This window comes from Myotis myotis, unplaced genomic scaffold, assembly GCF_014108235.1.
Source record: "Myotis myotis isolate mMyoMyo1 unplaced genomic scaffold, mMyoMyo1.p scaffold_m19_p_19, whole genome shotgun sequence".
Taxonomy (NCBI): Eukaryota; Metazoa; Chordata; class Mammalia; order Chiroptera; family Vespertilionidae; genus Myotis; species Myotis myotis.
In genome coordinates, this window is record NW_023416323.1 from 9,587,890 (window position 1) to 9,605,898 (window position 18,009).

General features: G+C 41.8%; 1 protein-coding gene across 4 annotated transcripts in view; it reads right to left on the reverse strand.

Moving 5' to 3' along the window:
- Positions 1-5,149: 5,149 nt before the first annotated feature.
- The window catches only part of ZFP82 (ZFP82 zinc finger protein), a 59,407-nt gene continuing 46,547 nt past the window's right edge, over positions 5,150-18,009 (reverse strand). For 3 of the 4 annotated variants that reach the window (XM_036345238.1, XM_036345237.1, XM_036345236.1), the window contains one exon: positions 5,150-7,461. In XM_036345238.1, the coding sequence (XP_036201131.1) occupies positions 6,104-7,461 (1,358 nt within the window). In that variant the 3' untranslated portion in view covers positions 5,150-6,103. Of the gene's footprint in view, positions 7,462-8,367; positions 8,438-18,009 lie in introns of all 4 variants that reach the window. The other variant, XM_036345239.1, reaches the window with a different exon arrangement.

The following is an 18,009-nucleotide window of genomic DNA, read 5'->3' on the forward strand; positions in this document are numbered from 1 at the left end:
AGCTGCCTCCTGCACATCTCCTACTGGGGATATGCCCGCAACCCAAGTACATGCCCTTGACCGGAATCGAACCCGGGACCCTTCAGTCCGCAGGCCGACGCTCTATCCACTGAGCCAAACCGGTTTTGGCTTTATGTCTGAGATTTTGTTGCCTTTGGATTCTTCTAGAATTTTTATGGTTTCCTGTCGTACATTTAAGTCCTTTATCCATTTTGAGTTTATTTTTGTGAAATACACAGGTTTAGATAAAGTGAAATATATATAATATATTTTTATTGATTTCAGAGAGGGAAAGATAGAAATATTAATGAGGGAAAATCATTAATCGGCAGCCTCCTGCATGGTCCCTACTAGGGATCGAGCCTGCAACCTGAGCATGTGCCCTTGACCAAAATTGAACCCGGGACCCTTGAGTCACAGGCCTACACTCTATCCACTGAGCCAAACCTACTAGGGCAGGGGTGGGCAACTCCTGGCACGCCAGTAACTTTTGCTGGCATGTGAAACCCTCTCTTATAATTTTCCATTTACAATTGTGAATCTTTGTTCTCCGTGATAAATTTTGTTAAGTCTTGTAATAGGAGTAGCCTGGCGGATGAAAGTAGTAGCTCGTGCATATCTCTGAAGGTCACGAAATATAAACCTGATGTAAAATCTCTGTCATCAGTGATGCAGCAGCAAAAGTCCCACTGATAATATCAAACGGAGTCATAAAATTTTCTGTCGGACTATCATTGTACATGTATACATTAAAAAATAAATGTATTTTCCATCATCATATACTGTGTTTTTGTTGCTCGAATGAATTTTATTATTTCTTCAAGGTTCTTCACATATGTACACCTTAAGAGATATCAAGTAGGCGTAACATGTTCTCAAAAAATTAGGGTTGGCACGCAGAAGAATTTTGAGTCAGAGATTTTGCTGGTTTTGGCACTCACTCACAAAAAGGTTGCCCACCCCTGGACTAGGGCGATGAAATGAAATATTTTTTATAGAGACTCTATGTGTCCCCCCCCACCCCCCTCCAAGAAATAACGTATACAGAGCTCCTGTGCTTGTTTGACCACAAAATCATTTTCAAGTACCATTAAATACTAGTTTTGTGGAACATACTTTCAGAAATTTTGAGTTAAGGTACTGTCTCCAGAAGACCTCTAACATAAAAATGTAACCATGAAGGAGAAATACATTGACCTACGGACAAAAATTAATTTTATTATAGTACTTATAATACTCTTCAGCATGATATTTTTGTGTAAACATTGTGTGTAATCTTTACAAATTTAAAAAAAATTGAAATGAGTGGGAACTATGTATTATTCTAGACGGTGAATGATTTTTCAATGGATCTGCCCAATCTGCCCATTATGAGCAAAATGGACTTGTAGGTACAAGTCATAATGTATTGTTTGACTACAGGAACATTACAGAGGTTTGTTTCAAAATGAAGTGTGTAGCAATACTCATTTTTATTTATGGAAGGTTTCTAAGGGTTGAATGCCTATTTTTTATAGCTATTGTTCATCCCTTTTAAAATATATATTTTTATTGATTTCAGAGAGAAAGGGAGAGGGAGAGATAGAAACTTCAGTGATGAGAATTATTGATTGGCCGCCTCCTGCAAGCCCCTCCACAGGGGATCGAGCCCACAACCTGGGCATGTGCCCTGACCAGGAATGGAACCCTGACCTCCTAATTCATAGGTTGATGCTCAACCACTGAGTCATGCCAACCAGGCTATTGTTTATCCCTTTTTAAAAGATAATGAAGATAAACAATAAGAAGAGAAACAATTTATAAGATAGCAGAGCTGAGTCATGTCATTTTTTCCAACATTGTTGTTACATTGCTCAGGTTAGAAAACCTAAAATCTGGATACCTAATTGAATCACAAAAGATCAAGTCCCTGGATATTCCTGGTAGATAACTTTATGTTTTATAATCATTTTAATAAACTACTGAGTTCAATTTACTAAACTCTATTTGAAATGCTTACATATATCTTTATTGATACTGATCTAGATTTTACTTTTTAGGGGCTATTCTCATCTATTAAAATAGTGCATTGTAGAATGATCTGGAAAAATTTTGTTAGAGGTTATCTATTCTTAAAACTTCTTGTTGCCTGCAAAACTATTGATTCTGGTTTTAAGAAAAACAAGATAACTAAATTTAAATGTTTTCCTTTGTTTATAGATCTGTACAAGTTTTTTTTATAGTATCTTAAGTCAACTTTGATTATTTAGGCTTAAACCAACAACCATTTTATTGTATCTCATGATTTTGTGGGTCAGGAATTTGGGCAGGGGCTCAGTTGATCAATTTTTCTGTTCTATAGAGCAATAACTGAGGTCACTCAATGGCATTCTGCTGGTGGCTGATCTGAAGGATCCAAAACTATGTCACTCAACTGTCTGGTGTCCTGGTGGGCATGTCTGGAAGACTGAGCACTTCTCCCTCTCTGTATTCTCAGGACTTTTCCATGTGGTATCTTCAAGAGAAGTAGCCAGACTTTTTAACAGTTCAGGGTCTGAACTTGAGAGAGTATGCCAATACTAGTAAATGAAATAAAATATACCAGTAAGTCTGGGTCCAGAAACTGGCATTTTCACTATATTCTACTGGTCAAAGTCTGATTATATTCAAGAGGAAAGGATGTAAATTCCACCTCTTGAAGGGAGTATCAATGAATTTACAGTAATATTACTCTGCCACAGTATTATATTACCACTAGAGGCCCAATGCACGAAATCCATGCAAGAGTAGGCCTTCCTTCCCCCGGCTGCTGGCACCAGCTTCCCTCTGGCACCCAGGACCCAGGCTTCCCTCCAGCTGCAGGACCTGGGCTTCCCAGTGGCTGCCAGCAGGCACCAGGGACCAGCACTTCCCTTGCAGTCCTGGCTTCGTGGGGGAGGTATCTGGAAGGACATCCAGTCTAATCAGCATATTACACTTTTATTATTATAGATTTTACAAATGAATAAATTGTAATGCAGAGCAGTTAATAGCATATTGTTCAATAAAATACAAGTAGGAAAGTGATGGGATAGAGATAAGTGTCTTTCCCACATTTGTTATATTAAGATCAGTTTTTAGAATGAATGTGAAGTTTATCAGGTTTGAGTAATGGTAGAATACATTAAATTACCACATTTTTATAATGTTTGTTCTGTATTGATTAAGGTATTACATATGTGTCCTTATTGCCCCATTGTCCCCTCAAACCTCCACTCATGCCCTCACCCCCGTTGTCTGTGTCCATTGGTTAGGCTTATATGCATGCTATAAGTCCTTTGGTGGATCTCTCCCACTTACCCCCACCTTCCCCCACCTTCCCTCTGAGGTTTGACAGTCTAATCAATGCTTCTCTGTCTCTGGATCTGTTTTTGTTCATCAGTTTGTTATTCATTATATTCCATAAATGAGATCATGTGGTCCTCAGACAGGGGTAGGCTGCTTGCGTGGCTGCTGCTCCTCTGATGGGGGTGAGCTGCGCATGAGTCTGCTGCTCCTTGGACGGGGGCGTGGGGGGGGGGGCACTCGCACAGCTGCTGCTCCTTGAATGGAGGCGGGCTGCTCATGTGGCTAATGCTCCTTGGACAGGGGTTGTCTGCTCACTCGGCTACTCCTTCTTGGATGGGGACGGGCTGCACCGCGGCTGCTGCTCCTTGGCAGGGGCAGGCTGCTTGTGCGGCTGCTGCTCCTTAGACCATGGCGGACTGCTCGGGCAGCTGCTGCTCCTCGGACCAGGTTAAGCCACTCACACAGCTGCTGCTCCTTAGATGGAAGTGAGCTGTGCGTGAGGCTGCTGCTCCTCAGATGGGGGTGGGCTGCATGAGGCTGCAGCTCCTCGGTCATGGGCGGGCTGCTCATGTGGCTGCTGCTCCTTTGGGGAGGCGGGGGCGCAGGCTGCTCTTTGGACCAGGGTGGGCTTCTCACACAGCTGCTGCTACTTGGATGGGTGTGGGCTGCATGCACAGCTGCTGCTCCTCAGATGGGAGCAGGCCGCATGAGGCTGCTTGCGGGGCTGCTGCTCGCATGGTCGCAGTGCCCTGGGCTAAAGTGTTGGGCTGGTCAAAGGGGAGCATGCTTTGGAACTCACAGGAGCCTGCGCCCAGGGTGGCTGGAGTTTCGGTGACTGTGGGACTGCAGCCAAGGTAGCAGGTCCCTGGCAGGGGTGGCTGTAGAGTCCCGGGTGTTATCTGAGGGCACCCTGGGTGGAGGTGAGGCTGGGCTCTTGGTCACAGCAGCTCTCCCCTTCAAAAAGGTGAGGCCTCTGAGGTGAGCCAGCCGCTCTGGGACTGTTTGCAATGGTAACAGAGGCTGCCTAGTTAGGTGAGCCCGGTTAGCCTGCCCCCAAAGGTCCTGTGGGATCTAAGTGTGCCTCAGTCACACACACACCCCACACTCTTTTGCTCCCCCTCACTCATGCTCTCTCCCTTACTGCTGCCTTCTTACTGCCTCTGTTGTTGGGCCTGGAGTGTTATTGACCCACTCGTGGATGGAGTCTCCTCTCCGAGGGTCTGGTTATGTGGCTTACTCTCTAGCTCACTCTCTAGGCCAAACAGGTTAAAATTCACTTTGACAAGACACGACATAAAGGGAACAAAACACGAATGTACTCACGACACCAATAACCCCAATATAAGTGACCACCAGAGAAAAGAGAAGTAGGGGAGAGAAAAGAGAGCACAAATGATATCGAAGAGAGAAAAAATGGTATGAAAGAAAACGAAAAAAGGAAAAAATATATATGGGGGGGGCGGGGGGTGGGAACACCAGAAAACAAATAGGTAAACCAAAACTTACAAACACCAAATTCCCAGTAAAGAGGGTGGGGGCAGAATCTTATATACAGAAAGTAACGTTAAGAATTGGATGAATGTGGGGAGGACCTCAGTTCAGTATAGAGAAAGTAGAAAGAGGATTAGTGCATAAGAAGAAAAAGAGAAGAAAATAATAATAATAATAATAATAATAATAATAATAATAATAAATTGAAAAAGTTGATTAAAAAAGAGGATAAAAAAATAAAATAGAATGATGGAAAAATAATGCGAAAAGAAATAGAAAATAAAGAAACAAATGAAAAAAGGGGAATAAAGAAGAAAGAAAAAAGAGATAAGAATATTAAAATAAAATAAAAATGAAAAAGTGAAGTGTCATTCCTTTGGCTGGTTTAAGATCCCACTCTTCTGTACTCTCTGTGGCTTCTCAGTTTCCTGTTGCTGGGACTGAAGGCCTCTCTTCAGGCCAGTCCCTGTGGATTCTCAGGGGCTATTCAGATTTTTTTTCCCTTTGTACCACTCAGGGTGTAGTCTGGGTGTGGCTGTATTGGTTGCCTGGAGACTGCAGGGAGGGGCTATCTCTTCAGGAGAAAATGGCTGCCCAGGTTCCGGGCTCAGGTATGACTCAGCGCCAGACTCGTGGCCACCTCTCCCGGACCCTCTCCTCTCCCCAGACTCCACAAGTCCACACCTCAGCCGCAGGTGAGTGTCCATATCCGAAAGGTCCTATGAACTAGGTTCAGCAAAGAAAAGCAAAGACCACAGGAGGGGAAAGAGCTGTACCTGTGTGAACCCCTCTCCTCCCTGCAAAGTGAGGTCTGGGCAGCTGTCCTGAATGCCCCCTCTGGGCTCAGTCTGTTGTGACTGTGGACCCAGATCTAGAATCCCCTGCCACCAGCAGTCCTGCAGACCTTCTTTCCACAGAGAGATGCTGTGCCTGACCCAAGGGACACGGACTCTGTGCCATGCAGTTTCCCTCTGACCCTCTGGGCTGGAAGGTCTCGCAGTTCTCCCCAGCCCAGATTCCTGATTTTACCATTCTCCAGGTGTTCTCTGCCCTTCCCGGCTGCGAATTGTCTCACCAGCTGTGTCTACTTCGCCAATTTGGGGTGGATGTTATTCGATTTAGTTGCTCATTCTATCTGCTCTGGGACAAGGCTCGGGACACACTGCCATTTTCAAAGGTTTTTTCCTAAATTACCACATTTTAAAAATTCTACAAAACCACATATGCCAAGATGATTGCATGTATGAAGCAAAAGGAATTAATTACTACACCCATAAAGGTTCTACAACACAGGACTGAGGCTTTCTTATAGTTTTACATTATGAATTTTCACATGATGGGTTAGGTGTGAATGCTGTCTAAAGGCCTTCTTACATTCCTTGCATTCATAGGGTTTCTCCCCAGAATGAATTCTCAGATGTTGAATAAGTGATGAATTAAGTCTAAAGGCCTTCCTACATTCCTTACATTCAAAGGGTTTCTCCCCAGTATGAATGCTCTGATGTAAAGTAAGTTTTTGGCGCAATCTAAAGGACTTCCCACACTCCTTGCACTTATAGGGTTTCTCACCAATATGAATACTCTGATGTTGTGTAAGTTGTGAGAGTAGTCTAAAGGTCTTCCCACATTCCTTACAGTCATAGGGTTTAACACCAATATGAATGCTCTGATGTGAAATAAGTTGTGAGTAACGACTAAAAGCCTTCCAACATTCTTTACATTCATAAGGTTTCTCACCTGTATGAATTCTGTGATGAAGAATAAGATGATAACCACGACTAAAGGTCTTTCCACATTCCTTACATTCATAGGGTTTCTCACCAGTATGAATTCTCTGGTGGAGTGTTAGCTGTTGTCGCACTCTAAAGGCCTTCCCACATTCCTTACATTCGTAAGGTTTCTCACCAGTATGAAGTTTGTGATGTATTCTAAGGCCAGAGCCACACAAAAAGGCTTTCCCACATTCTTTACATTCATAGAGTTTGTCAGCAGTATTAAGCTTCTGATGTCGAGTAAGGTGTGCATACTGTCTAAAGGCCTTTCCACATTCTGTACATACATAGGGTTTCTCACCAGTATGAATCCTCTGATGAAGAGTAAGTTGCCCACGCACTCTGAAGGCCTTCCCACATTCCTTACAATCATACGGCTTCTCACCAGTATGAATTTTCTGATGTACTCTAAGGTCTGAGCCAGATATGAAAGATTCTCCACATTCCTTACATTCATACAGTTTTTCAACAATATGAAGTTTCTGATGTCGATTAAGGTGGGCAGTCTGTCTAAAGGCCATCCCACATTCCTTACATTCATAGGGCTTTTCACCAGTGTGAATTCTGTGATGAAAAGTAAGTTGTTGGCGTACTCTAAAGGCCTTCCCACATTCTTTACATTCATAGGGTTTCTCAACAAAATGAATTCTCTGATGTGGAGTAAGAGATGTGTGTTTCTGGTAAGAGGACACTTTTTGAGATGTTATTTTCACTTGTCCAAAATATCCCTCTTGTCCTTTAAAATTTTTTTTGGATTCCCAATTATTTTTTAAAATTAGATTCTTAAGGCCATGTGTGTTAATTCTTTCCATTATCTTCCACTGGGCTAAGTTTATTTCATTAATGTCATTTTCTGAGGATAACCTCTTGGTTTCATACCTGGTCTCCAAATCTGAAAGAAAACAAGAGGACAAAAATGTAGTTCCTTTTTCTGAAAGTAGTAAAATTTCTACAGCAAAAAAAAATAAATAATAATTTTAAAATGACAAAGTAATGACCAATGAAATTCTAAAGCTATTACAAAATTTGAGGAGAAAAAAACATAAGGGAACACCAAAAATAAAATGAGAATTCACGTAAGATTGGGTATTAGTTATAGGCATCCCTCGTTTTATTGTGCATCACATTATTGTGCTTCGCAGATACTATGTTCTTTACAAATTGGAGGCTTGTGGCAACCTTGCATTAACCAAGTCTATCAGCAACATCTTCCCAAAAGCATTTGTTCACTTCATGTCTCTGTGTTCTATTCTGGTTATTAATTCTTGCAATATTTCAAAAGTTTTGTATTATATTGGTTATCTTTGATGTTACTCTCCACCAGCAAAAAGATTATGACATACTCAATGTTCAGATAATGGTTTACATGTTTTAGCAATAAATAATTTTTAGTTGTTATGTATATTTTTTTTAGACATAATGCTATTGCACACTTAATCGACTACAGTATAGTGTACACATAACTGAATAGTCTCTAGAAAAAAAAAATTGTGTGAATTTCTTTAAGGTGAATATTTGCTTTATCACAGTGGTCTGAAACCAAATCCACAATATCTCCAAGATATGCCTGTAAACATAAGTCAGTGGTTTTCAAATTGAGATGTGGATTAGAATCACTAGGGAACTTATTACAAATGCTCAGGTTTAGATACAACCTAAATCTCTTGGATCGGATTCTACAGTCCTGAGCAGTCCTATTTCAATATTCTCCATATGATTCTGCCGAAGATAAAAAAAAAATTCATACTTAACTTTTTTCAACAATTTTTCTTTATTCTTAGAATAAAATCAAACTTACTGTGGTTAAAATGCCTTTGCTTATAACACATTATCTCAGCACTGTCCTCTTCACTGCTACTTGGAGAGACCTATTGAGATCGTAGAACATGTCCCAACTTACTTTCATCTTTTAGGCTTTTCAGTTTGCTATATCTCTCACAAATCTGATTTGGGCTTTTTACATGGTAGCTTCTTCTCATCCTAAGCCCTTTGTTTAAAAGTCACTTGCTTTAAGGCTAGCTCTACTGACAGTATCTAAATTGATGTTTTGGGTGGGTTGGTTTTTTTTTTGTTACATGTCTGTGTTATTATATATGTATATATTTTTTATATATCTATGTTGAAATGATATAGTTATTAATTTTTCCAATTGTTATTCTGCTTATTTTCTTACCCTTAAACCTCTTTAAGGGCAAAAAACACAATCTCTACTTTACTCTCCATTAAAAAATAAATTTAGCCTTAGCGGTTTGGCTCAGTGGATAGAGTGTCAGCCTGTGGACTGAAGGTCCTGGGTTCAATTCCAGTCAAGGGCACTTACCTCAGTGGCAGTCTCCTTCTTGGCCCTGACCCTGGTTGGAGCTAGTGCAGAAAGCAACCAATTGACGTGTCTCTCTCACATCAGTGTTTCTCTCTGTCTCTCCCTCTCCCTTCTACTCTCCTTAAAAATCAATGGAAAAAATATCCTCGGGTGAGGATTAAAAAGATAAAATTAAAATAAATTCATAGCACATAACAGGTTTCACTAATTCCCATATATTTCTCTGTCTCTAATCTGGCTTTAGTATATTTACTATAATAGAGGCCCAGTGCATGAAATTTGTGCACTCAAGGGTCCCTCAGCCAGGCCAGTGACCTCTTGCAGTCTGGGCGCCCTCAGGGGATGTCCGACCGATGGCTTAGGCCTGCTCCCCCTGGGTTCGGACATATTTAGCACTCGCCAGCCATGAGCCTGGCTTCTGCTGAGCAGTGCATTCCCTATGGGAGTGCACTGACCACCAGGGGGCAGCTCCTGCATTGGGCGTCTACCCCTGGTGGTCAGTGCACGTCATAGTGACTGGTCATTCTGCTGTTCGGTCAATTTGCATATTAGCCTTTTATTATATAGGATATCTTACCATAATGATTTAAGTATTTCCTTTATTCATCCAAACTACTCCAGTTAAATATATAAATGGAAAATGGTGACTGTGTACTCCTATGCATCTTATCACTGCTCATATATCCTTAATTATGCAATATTCTCTATAATACTCATTCCTTCCTTCACATAGCTATGAGTTACTTTTCCTTTGTCTCCACATACAAAAATGGTATTGATGATTTATACTTACTTAATTTTCCTTTAGGCCTATTCTATTACTCATGCATTTTACAAAGGCTCAATTCATTTTATTCTTTTATCCCCAAGCTATGGGTTACTTTTTCTTTGTCTCCACATATTAAAAAGATACTGAGGAGTTCTACTAATTTAATCTTCCCTTTAAACCTATTCAATTACTCATCCATTTTACAAATGCTCAACTGGTTTTGTTCCTTTATCCCCTTGCCCAGGTCTTCTGCTTTCCATTCCCTCAGAGGCAAGGCCATTCATGTATTTCCTAGAAATGTGTACCAATGATTTTTCAGACAGAGGTAAATGTTTATGCCTTATTGAAGTTCTCGTGAATTCCTTAACAAAAGGAAAAAAAAGGATATATGTCAGGAATCCACTAATAGGGACAAAGGGTCTTGTAGTTTCTGGAGTGTAAAATACTTGCTAACAAAGGTCACATTGAATACAGACCAACATATGCCTAGCCAACAGGAGAAAAAGCCATAGGAAAATTTAAGTACTGAATGAGTTGTGTATGAGAGAAAAAGGATGACTTTTTCAATTATGATAATACTAGAGGCCCGGTGCACAAAATTTGTGCATTAAAGGGGGGTCCCTCAGCCCGGCCTTCACCCTCTCGCAATCCAGGACCCCTCAGGGAATGTCTGACTGCCGGTTTAGGCCTGATCCCACACCAGCAGTCGGACATCCCTTTTGCAATCCAGGACCACTGGCTCCTAATTGCTTGCCTACCTGCCTGCCTGATCACCCTTAACCACTCTGCCTGCCTGCCTAATCGCCCTTAACCACTATCCTGCCTGCCTGATTGCCCCTAATCATCTCTGCCTGCCTGCCTGATCGCCCCTAACCCCTCTGCCTGCCTGATCACCCCTAACCACTCACCTGCTTGCCTGATCGCCCTTAACTGCTCGCCTGCCTGGTTGATTGCCCCTAACCACCTCTGCCTCAGCCCACACACCCAGGACCGAGGCTTTCCTCCTCCAGCTGGCCGCAGGCAACTGGGACCCGGGCTTCCCTCCCTGTGGCTGGCTGCAGGCACCCAGGACCCGGACTTCCCTCCCTTTGGCCAGCCACAGGCACCCAGAACCTGGGCTTCCCTCCCTCTGGCTGGCCACGGGCACACTAGACATGGGCTTCCCTCCCTCTGGCCAGCCGCAGGCACCCGGGACCCGGGCCAGCTTCGCCTGGGCTGGCCGCAGGCACCCAGGGCCCCGAGTGGCTTGTCCCAGGCCCCGGCTTTGTCAGGAAGGACATCCGGAATGACGTCTGGAATGACATCTGGTCTATCCAGCCTAATTAGCATATTACCCTTTTATTAGTATAGATGGTTTATATAAAAAAGTTGAAATCACATAGACTTTTTACTAAAACTAGAAATAACAGAATTTTAAAAAGTAAATCCACTTGAAATTTTAGAAGTCTATATTAAATAACTCTTAGATCAACGTGGAAATAAAATCCAAAATAGTATTTTTGTATTTAAAAAACAATGGTAATAATTTCAAAAAAAAACCTACAATAACTTTGTATCTATAAATTTTAATCATAATGCATGTAAGGGAATTAAAAAACACCAATAAAAATTTTAAAACAATTTAAGATCCTGAAAAAATTAGAAAACTAATAAATGAATGCAAAGCAGAAAAGGCATTAACTGTATAAAAGCAGAATTAAGTTCATAAAAAGAGCCGAAACCGGTTTGGCTCAGTGGATGGAGCGTCGGCCTGCTGACTCAGGGGTCCCGGGTTCGATTCCGGTCAAGGGCATGTACCTGGGTTGCGGGCACATCCCCAGTGGGAGATGTGCAGGAGGCAGCTGATTGATGTTTCTCTCTCATCGATGTTTCTAACTCTCTATCTCTCTCCCTTCCTCTCTGTAAAAAATCAATAAAATATATATAAAAAAATAAATAAAAATAAAAATAAATAAAATAAAATAAAAAGAAAAAAACTAATACATAAAGCAAAAACAAATAAAAAATAAGATAAACCATTAGTTCATATAATGAAAACAGAAAGCACAGACACTGAAATAAGAAATATTTAAAATAATCATGAATATAGACAGAGGATATTTGATAAAGGAGTTATCTCCCCAATAAATTTTAAAACATAGCTAAAATAATATTTCTAAAGAATTATAATTTACCAAACTGAACACAGAAGAGATACAGATTAATTTCCATAGAGCACAGAACAGTAATGGCGAACCTATGAAGGTGACACGCGAACTCATTTTTTGGTTGATTTTTCTTTGTTAAATGGCATTTAAATATATAAAATAAATATCAAAAATATGTCTTTGTTTTACTATGGTTGCAAATATCAAAAAATTTCTATATGTGACACGGCACCAGAGTTAAGTTAGGGTTTTTCAAAATGCTGACATGCCGAGCTCAAAAGGTTCGCCATCACTGGCATAGAATATGGTCAGACTTACCATGTCCTTTTCCTAGGAAAGCAGCATTTAAAAGGTTACTAAAGCCTTAAAAAATAGGTCATCCAAATTCTACTTATGAGAATTAAGAAAGAAAAGGACTTCTAAACTATTTTCATGAAGTGATACTACACTAAATAAAGACTATTCATGAAAAGGAAACTACATTCCAACTTTCTGAAAACTAATGTAAAAATTCTAAACATTTAATAAAAGAGCACACTGAAAGACCCAGTGCTGTTTATTTAAAGAATGTTAAAGTGGTCTTATATGGGGAAAGCTATTAAGATAATTCCACATACCAATAGAGCTGATGAAGAAAAAAGATCACATAATCTATCCCAAAGATGCTGAAAAGGTGATTAAATAAAGAACTACTACTGATTTTTTTTTTTTATTTAAACAGCTCAATAAACCAGGAATAATTACTTAGCTAAAATAATATATATAGTCTTAACTAGAAGGCAGCTTAAAAAATTATTATTCAACATACTTACTATCCGGAAAAAATTAGAGGTAAAAGAATTTAGGAGGTAAGATGGTGGCAGAGAACACTTGTTGGAAAACCAAGATGGTGGTGTAGGTAAACGCCTATACTCACTCACCTCCCATAACCACACCAAAATGACAACTAAAATACAGAACCACCATCATTCAAAACTGCCTGAAATTTGGCTGAATGGAAGTCCTACAACTACAGAAGTAAAGAAGAAAGCACATTGAGACTGGTAGGAGGGACGGAGGTGTGGAACAGATTGGTCCAACTCCCACCTGTGGTGTTTTTCTGAATCAAGAGGGTTATCGCCAAGGCTTCCCATGAGAAGCAGGGGGTCCTAGCCACACACCAGACCCCCCAGCTCAGGGTTCCAGAGCTGGGAAGAGAAGTCCCCATAACTTCAATCTGTAAAAACCAGCAGGGATTGTGGCTGAATGACATGGAGGCTGCTGGAGTCCCAGGTGTTCCTCTTACAGGGCCCATGCACGAACTTACATGGTCTTGTTACATTTGAGCTTCAGCACCGAGCGAAAGCTTTGGGGGAATCCAGGGACATACGAGGAGGAACTGGATTGTCTGGCATCAGGGCAAGAACACAGAGGGTGGCTTTCTCCCAGACAGGGGTGCTTGCAGGGGTCATTGTTCCTGTACTTGGACCTCCCTTGTCACAGAGCTGACTGGCAGCCATATCTATTTCCAACAGTGTGGCCCACACTGTTTGCTCTGCCCTGGTGATTCCCTGAGACTCCACCCCATCCAACTTGCAGCCCCATCCAAGTTGTTTGCAGCTGCTTTTCCATATGAATGGACTGTCTTGGCTCAGAATTCAGACGTTGCTAAAATCTCTTAAACAAGCAATAGCTGGAAACCTATCAATTAAAGGCCCAAGACTTGGCATTAGCACCAGCCTATCTTGCTTCATAGCTGGGCCTCGCCTGGGCATTTCCTAGCCCAATACAAGTAGCAACCACCTGAAGATCTCTGTGTAGCTCCTGTCAGGTGGTCCCAGGCAGTGGCTGACTTTGTACCTCCCTGGAGGCCCCAGAGCCAGGACACCTGGTGGACAAACCATATCAGATTACAACTCTATGCATCCACAAGTGACACACTCAAGGGACAGACTCAGCACCAAAGCCCTACTAAAGCAAGTCCTGCTCCATAGGGGTGTCTCCTGCATAGAAGCTTTTCTACTGTAGACACAGCTGGACCTTACAGCCAATTGGCCTGGAGGTCAACTCTTTCCAGTGACACCAACAGCAATCACGGCTCAACTACAAGAAGACTGTGCAGAGAGCCCACACAGGGGAGCACCTAGAGTGCTCAGCTCAGGTGACTGAGAGACTGAGCCACTGGGCCTACAGGACACCTACAGGCTACTCTACCAATTCCAGGAGACATAACATTTCTACCTAATACATAGAAACAAACACAGAGAAGCAGCCAAAATGTAGAAACAAAGAAATACTAATATGTTACAAATGAAAAAATGGAAACAAGCAAACTAGTGGATACAGAGTTCAAAACAATGGCTATTAGGTTACTCAAAGATCTTAATGAGAGCTTCAAGGGAATTAATGAAAGCATTAAGGAACTTAGTGAAACTTTCAAGGATCTTAGTGAGAAAATCAAAGACATGAAAAGGACCAGTCAGAAATTAAGCATACACTATTCAAGCATACATAATTCAAGAGATTCAATCAACAATTTGGAATATGAGGCAGCAAAAAACACCCAATCAGAAGAGCAAAAAAGAAAATGAATCCAGTCCTCACTGGCTTGGCTCAGTGGATAGAGCTTCGGCCTGCGGACTGAAGGGTCCTGGGTTCGATTCCAGTCAAGGGCATGTACCTTGGTTGCGGGCACATCCCCAGTAGGGGGTGTGCAGGAGGCGGCTGATCGATGTTTCTCTCTCATCGATGTTTCTAACTCTCTATCCCTCTCTCTTCCTCTCTGTAAAAAGTCAATAAAATAAAAATTTAAAAAAAAAAGAAAAAGAATCCAAAGATATGAATATAGTGTAAGGAGCCTCTGGGACAACTTCAAGTGTACCAACATTTGAATTATGGGGATGTCAGAGAACAGAGTCTCAAACAATAGGAATCCAAAGAGGCCCACACCAAAACATATCATAATTAAAATGCCAAGGGTTAAAGATAAAGAGAAAATCTTAAAAGCAGCAAGAGAAAAGCAGTTACCTACAAGGGAGTGCTCATACAACTGTCACATGATTTCTCAACAGAAATTTTGCAGGCCATAAGGAAATGGCAAGAAATACTCAAAGTGATGAATAGGAAGGATCTACAACCAAGATTACTTTACCCAAAGCTATCCTTTAGAACAGCCGTCTCCAACCTTTCAGACCTCAGGGACCACCAGTGGTCTGCAGACCACCAGTTGGTGACCGCTGCTCCAAAGGTTTCCTTAAACCAGCGGTCCCCAACCTTTCGGACTTCGTGGACCACCAGTGGTCCACAGACCACTGGTTGGTGACCGCTGCTTTAGAAAATAGTCAGATAAAGAGCTTCCCAGACAAGAAAAACCTAAAGGAGTTCATTATCACCAAACCAGTATTGCATAAAATGTTGACAGGTACTCTTTAAGAAAAGGAAGAAGAAGAAAAAGATTAAAAAATTATGAACAATAAAATGGCAATAAATACATATCTATCAATAATGAAATCTAAAAATCAAAAAAATGAACAAGAAATATAATGAACAAAATAAACTGATGAATAACACAGAATCAGAGGCATGGAAATATGAAAAGAGTGACAACTCTAAAGAGAAGGAGGGAAAAAGAGAGAGAGAGAGAAGGAGGGTTGGGGGCTGGAAAAGATTAACCAAAGATCTTATATGCATATGTGTATTACCTATAGACACAGACAATAGGGTGGTGAAGGTCTGGGGCAGGGGAGGAACTGGGTGGAGGGGGGCAATCGGGGAGAAAAAGCAGGACATCTGTAATACTCTCAACAATAAAGATTTAAATTTTTTACATGCAAAAATAAATAAATAAATAAATACTTGTTAAAACAAAAAGCTAACAACAACAAAAATGGTGGCAGAATACATGGAAACTACATTCACCACCTCTTAGGACCAAACTGGATTCACAACTAAACTATAGCATCAACTGAATGAATAACCAACTGAGGAGTAGTTAAACAGAATTCTTATAACCAGGGACTTATAGAAGAAGCCAAATTGATACTGGTAGAAAGGGTAAAGATGCAAAAGGGCTGGCCCTGCTCTCACAGGCCACAACTGAGATGCTAGAGCAGCGGTTCTCAACCTGTGGGTCGCGACCCCTTTGGCAGTCGAACGACATTTTCACAGGGATCGCCTAAGACCATCCTGCATATCAGATATTTACATTACAATTCATAACAGTAGCAACATTACAGTTATGAAGTAGCAATGAAAATAATTTTATGGTTGGGTCACAACATGAGAAACTGTATTTAAAGGGCCAGAAGGTTGAAAACCACTGTTCTAGAGGGATATCTCAGCTGCAAAGGTTCCCCCTGAAAAGTGTAGAATCTGAACCCTACAGCAGGCTCCTCAGCCCAGAGCAACAGAGCTGGGAAGAAGCAACCACATACCATCTGGCTGTATAATTCAGCAGGGATTCAGTCACTAGAAAGAGATGAGTCTGCTAGAAACAAAGATGCCCTCTTAAAGGGCCAACACACAAAATCTTGTTCAGAGCTACTCACTCTGGGCTCCACTGGGAAAAGGGCAGAACACAGGAGAGGTGTGTGAAAAGAGACAGGTTTGTAGCTCTAGAAAGAGAGGTGAAGGGACAGACACCAGGGACCCTATGCTGAGTCTCTCTCCCACCGCAGATGACATCTTTTGGGGTGGAGCACTCTTCTCCTTATGGCATCAACCTAGAGGAGGGGTGGGCAACCTTTTTGTGAGTGAGTGCCAAAACCAGCAAAATCTCTGACTCAAAATTCTTCTACGTGCCAACCCTAATTTTTTGAGAACATGTTACGCCTACTTGATATCTCTTAAGGTGTACATATGTGAAGAACCTTGAAGAAATAATAAAATTCATTCGAGCAACAAAAACACAGTATATGATGATGGAAAATACATTTATTTTTTAATGTATACATGTACAATGATAGTCCGACAGAAAATTTTATGACTCCGTTTGATATTATCAGTGGGACTTTTGCTGCTGCATCACTGATGACAGAGATTTTACATCAGGTTTATATTTCGTGACCTTCAGAGATATGCACGAGCTACTACTTTCATCCGCCAGGCTACTCCTATTACAAGACTTAACAAAATTCATCACTGAGAACAAGGATTCACAATTGTAAATGGAAGATTATAAGAGAGGGTTTCGCATGCCAGCAAAAGTTACTGGTGTGCCATGTTTGGCACGTGTGCCAGGGGTTGCCCACCCTTGGCCTAGAGGAATACAGAAGGTAGCCCCACTACCTTCTGAACTCCCTCTCATCCCATCCTGCAAAGCTCACACCCTGGTGAGAAGTCAGCTTACTGGGCAGGGATACAGAGGTCTGGGCAGACTAAAAAGGTGTCAGTGACTGAGTTGTGTGGCTCTGGTGTAGGGGCTACTCCACAAAACATCCACCTCCTATCTTTCCCTAAAGCTGACTGGTGCTCCCCCTCAAGGGAGTTTCACTAGTCCCAGCCTCGCAACACCTGGTGACCCCACACTGTTGAACCCAGGCTCATTGCAAAATCTATAACACACCAAGTGGTATGGCTCTAGGATGGGGAACATTATTCCTTCACATGCCCAACTGGTGTAGAACTTCCCCTCACACAGCCAAATCTTATTCTATTTGGGCCTGATAAACTCTACTGGCTTCATTCTGATAACCCACCCCACAGCAAAGGTCTGTGAGCACCAGCTGATGGCAGCTAGACTTAGTATAACCTGGGAGTTTTGCTGAGAAGGACTCAGACCCAGCACAGAACCAAGTCTGAATCTGTATTAATTTGGTGAACACCACTCACCTCTACCTGGTGACTCCTAAGAACTTTCCTCTTGCAACTTGAGTACCACCAGAGGCTCTTTCAGTGACTGAGTCTAAAGGCAGCCAGCTGGTGGATGTGGATCTTGGGATTCTTGGACCTTTTGCTGACCTGCTCCAAGACTCGATGCAAGTGGAAGTGGCCTTAGTGCAAATCTTGGTCCTTCCCATGCACACGCAGGCCCAACAAAGGGAGCCACAAACTGTGAATCACTTTGTAGCTCCATAATGGTGTCCAAGGTGAGTCACTGGCAGAACCAACATGTACCCATTGGCCAACTTCAGACAACAGAGCAGAATCCAGTTAGTTTCAAAAGTGGCGTATCTTGCCCTAGCTGGCTTGGCTCAGTGGATAAAGCATCAGCCTGCGGACTGAAGG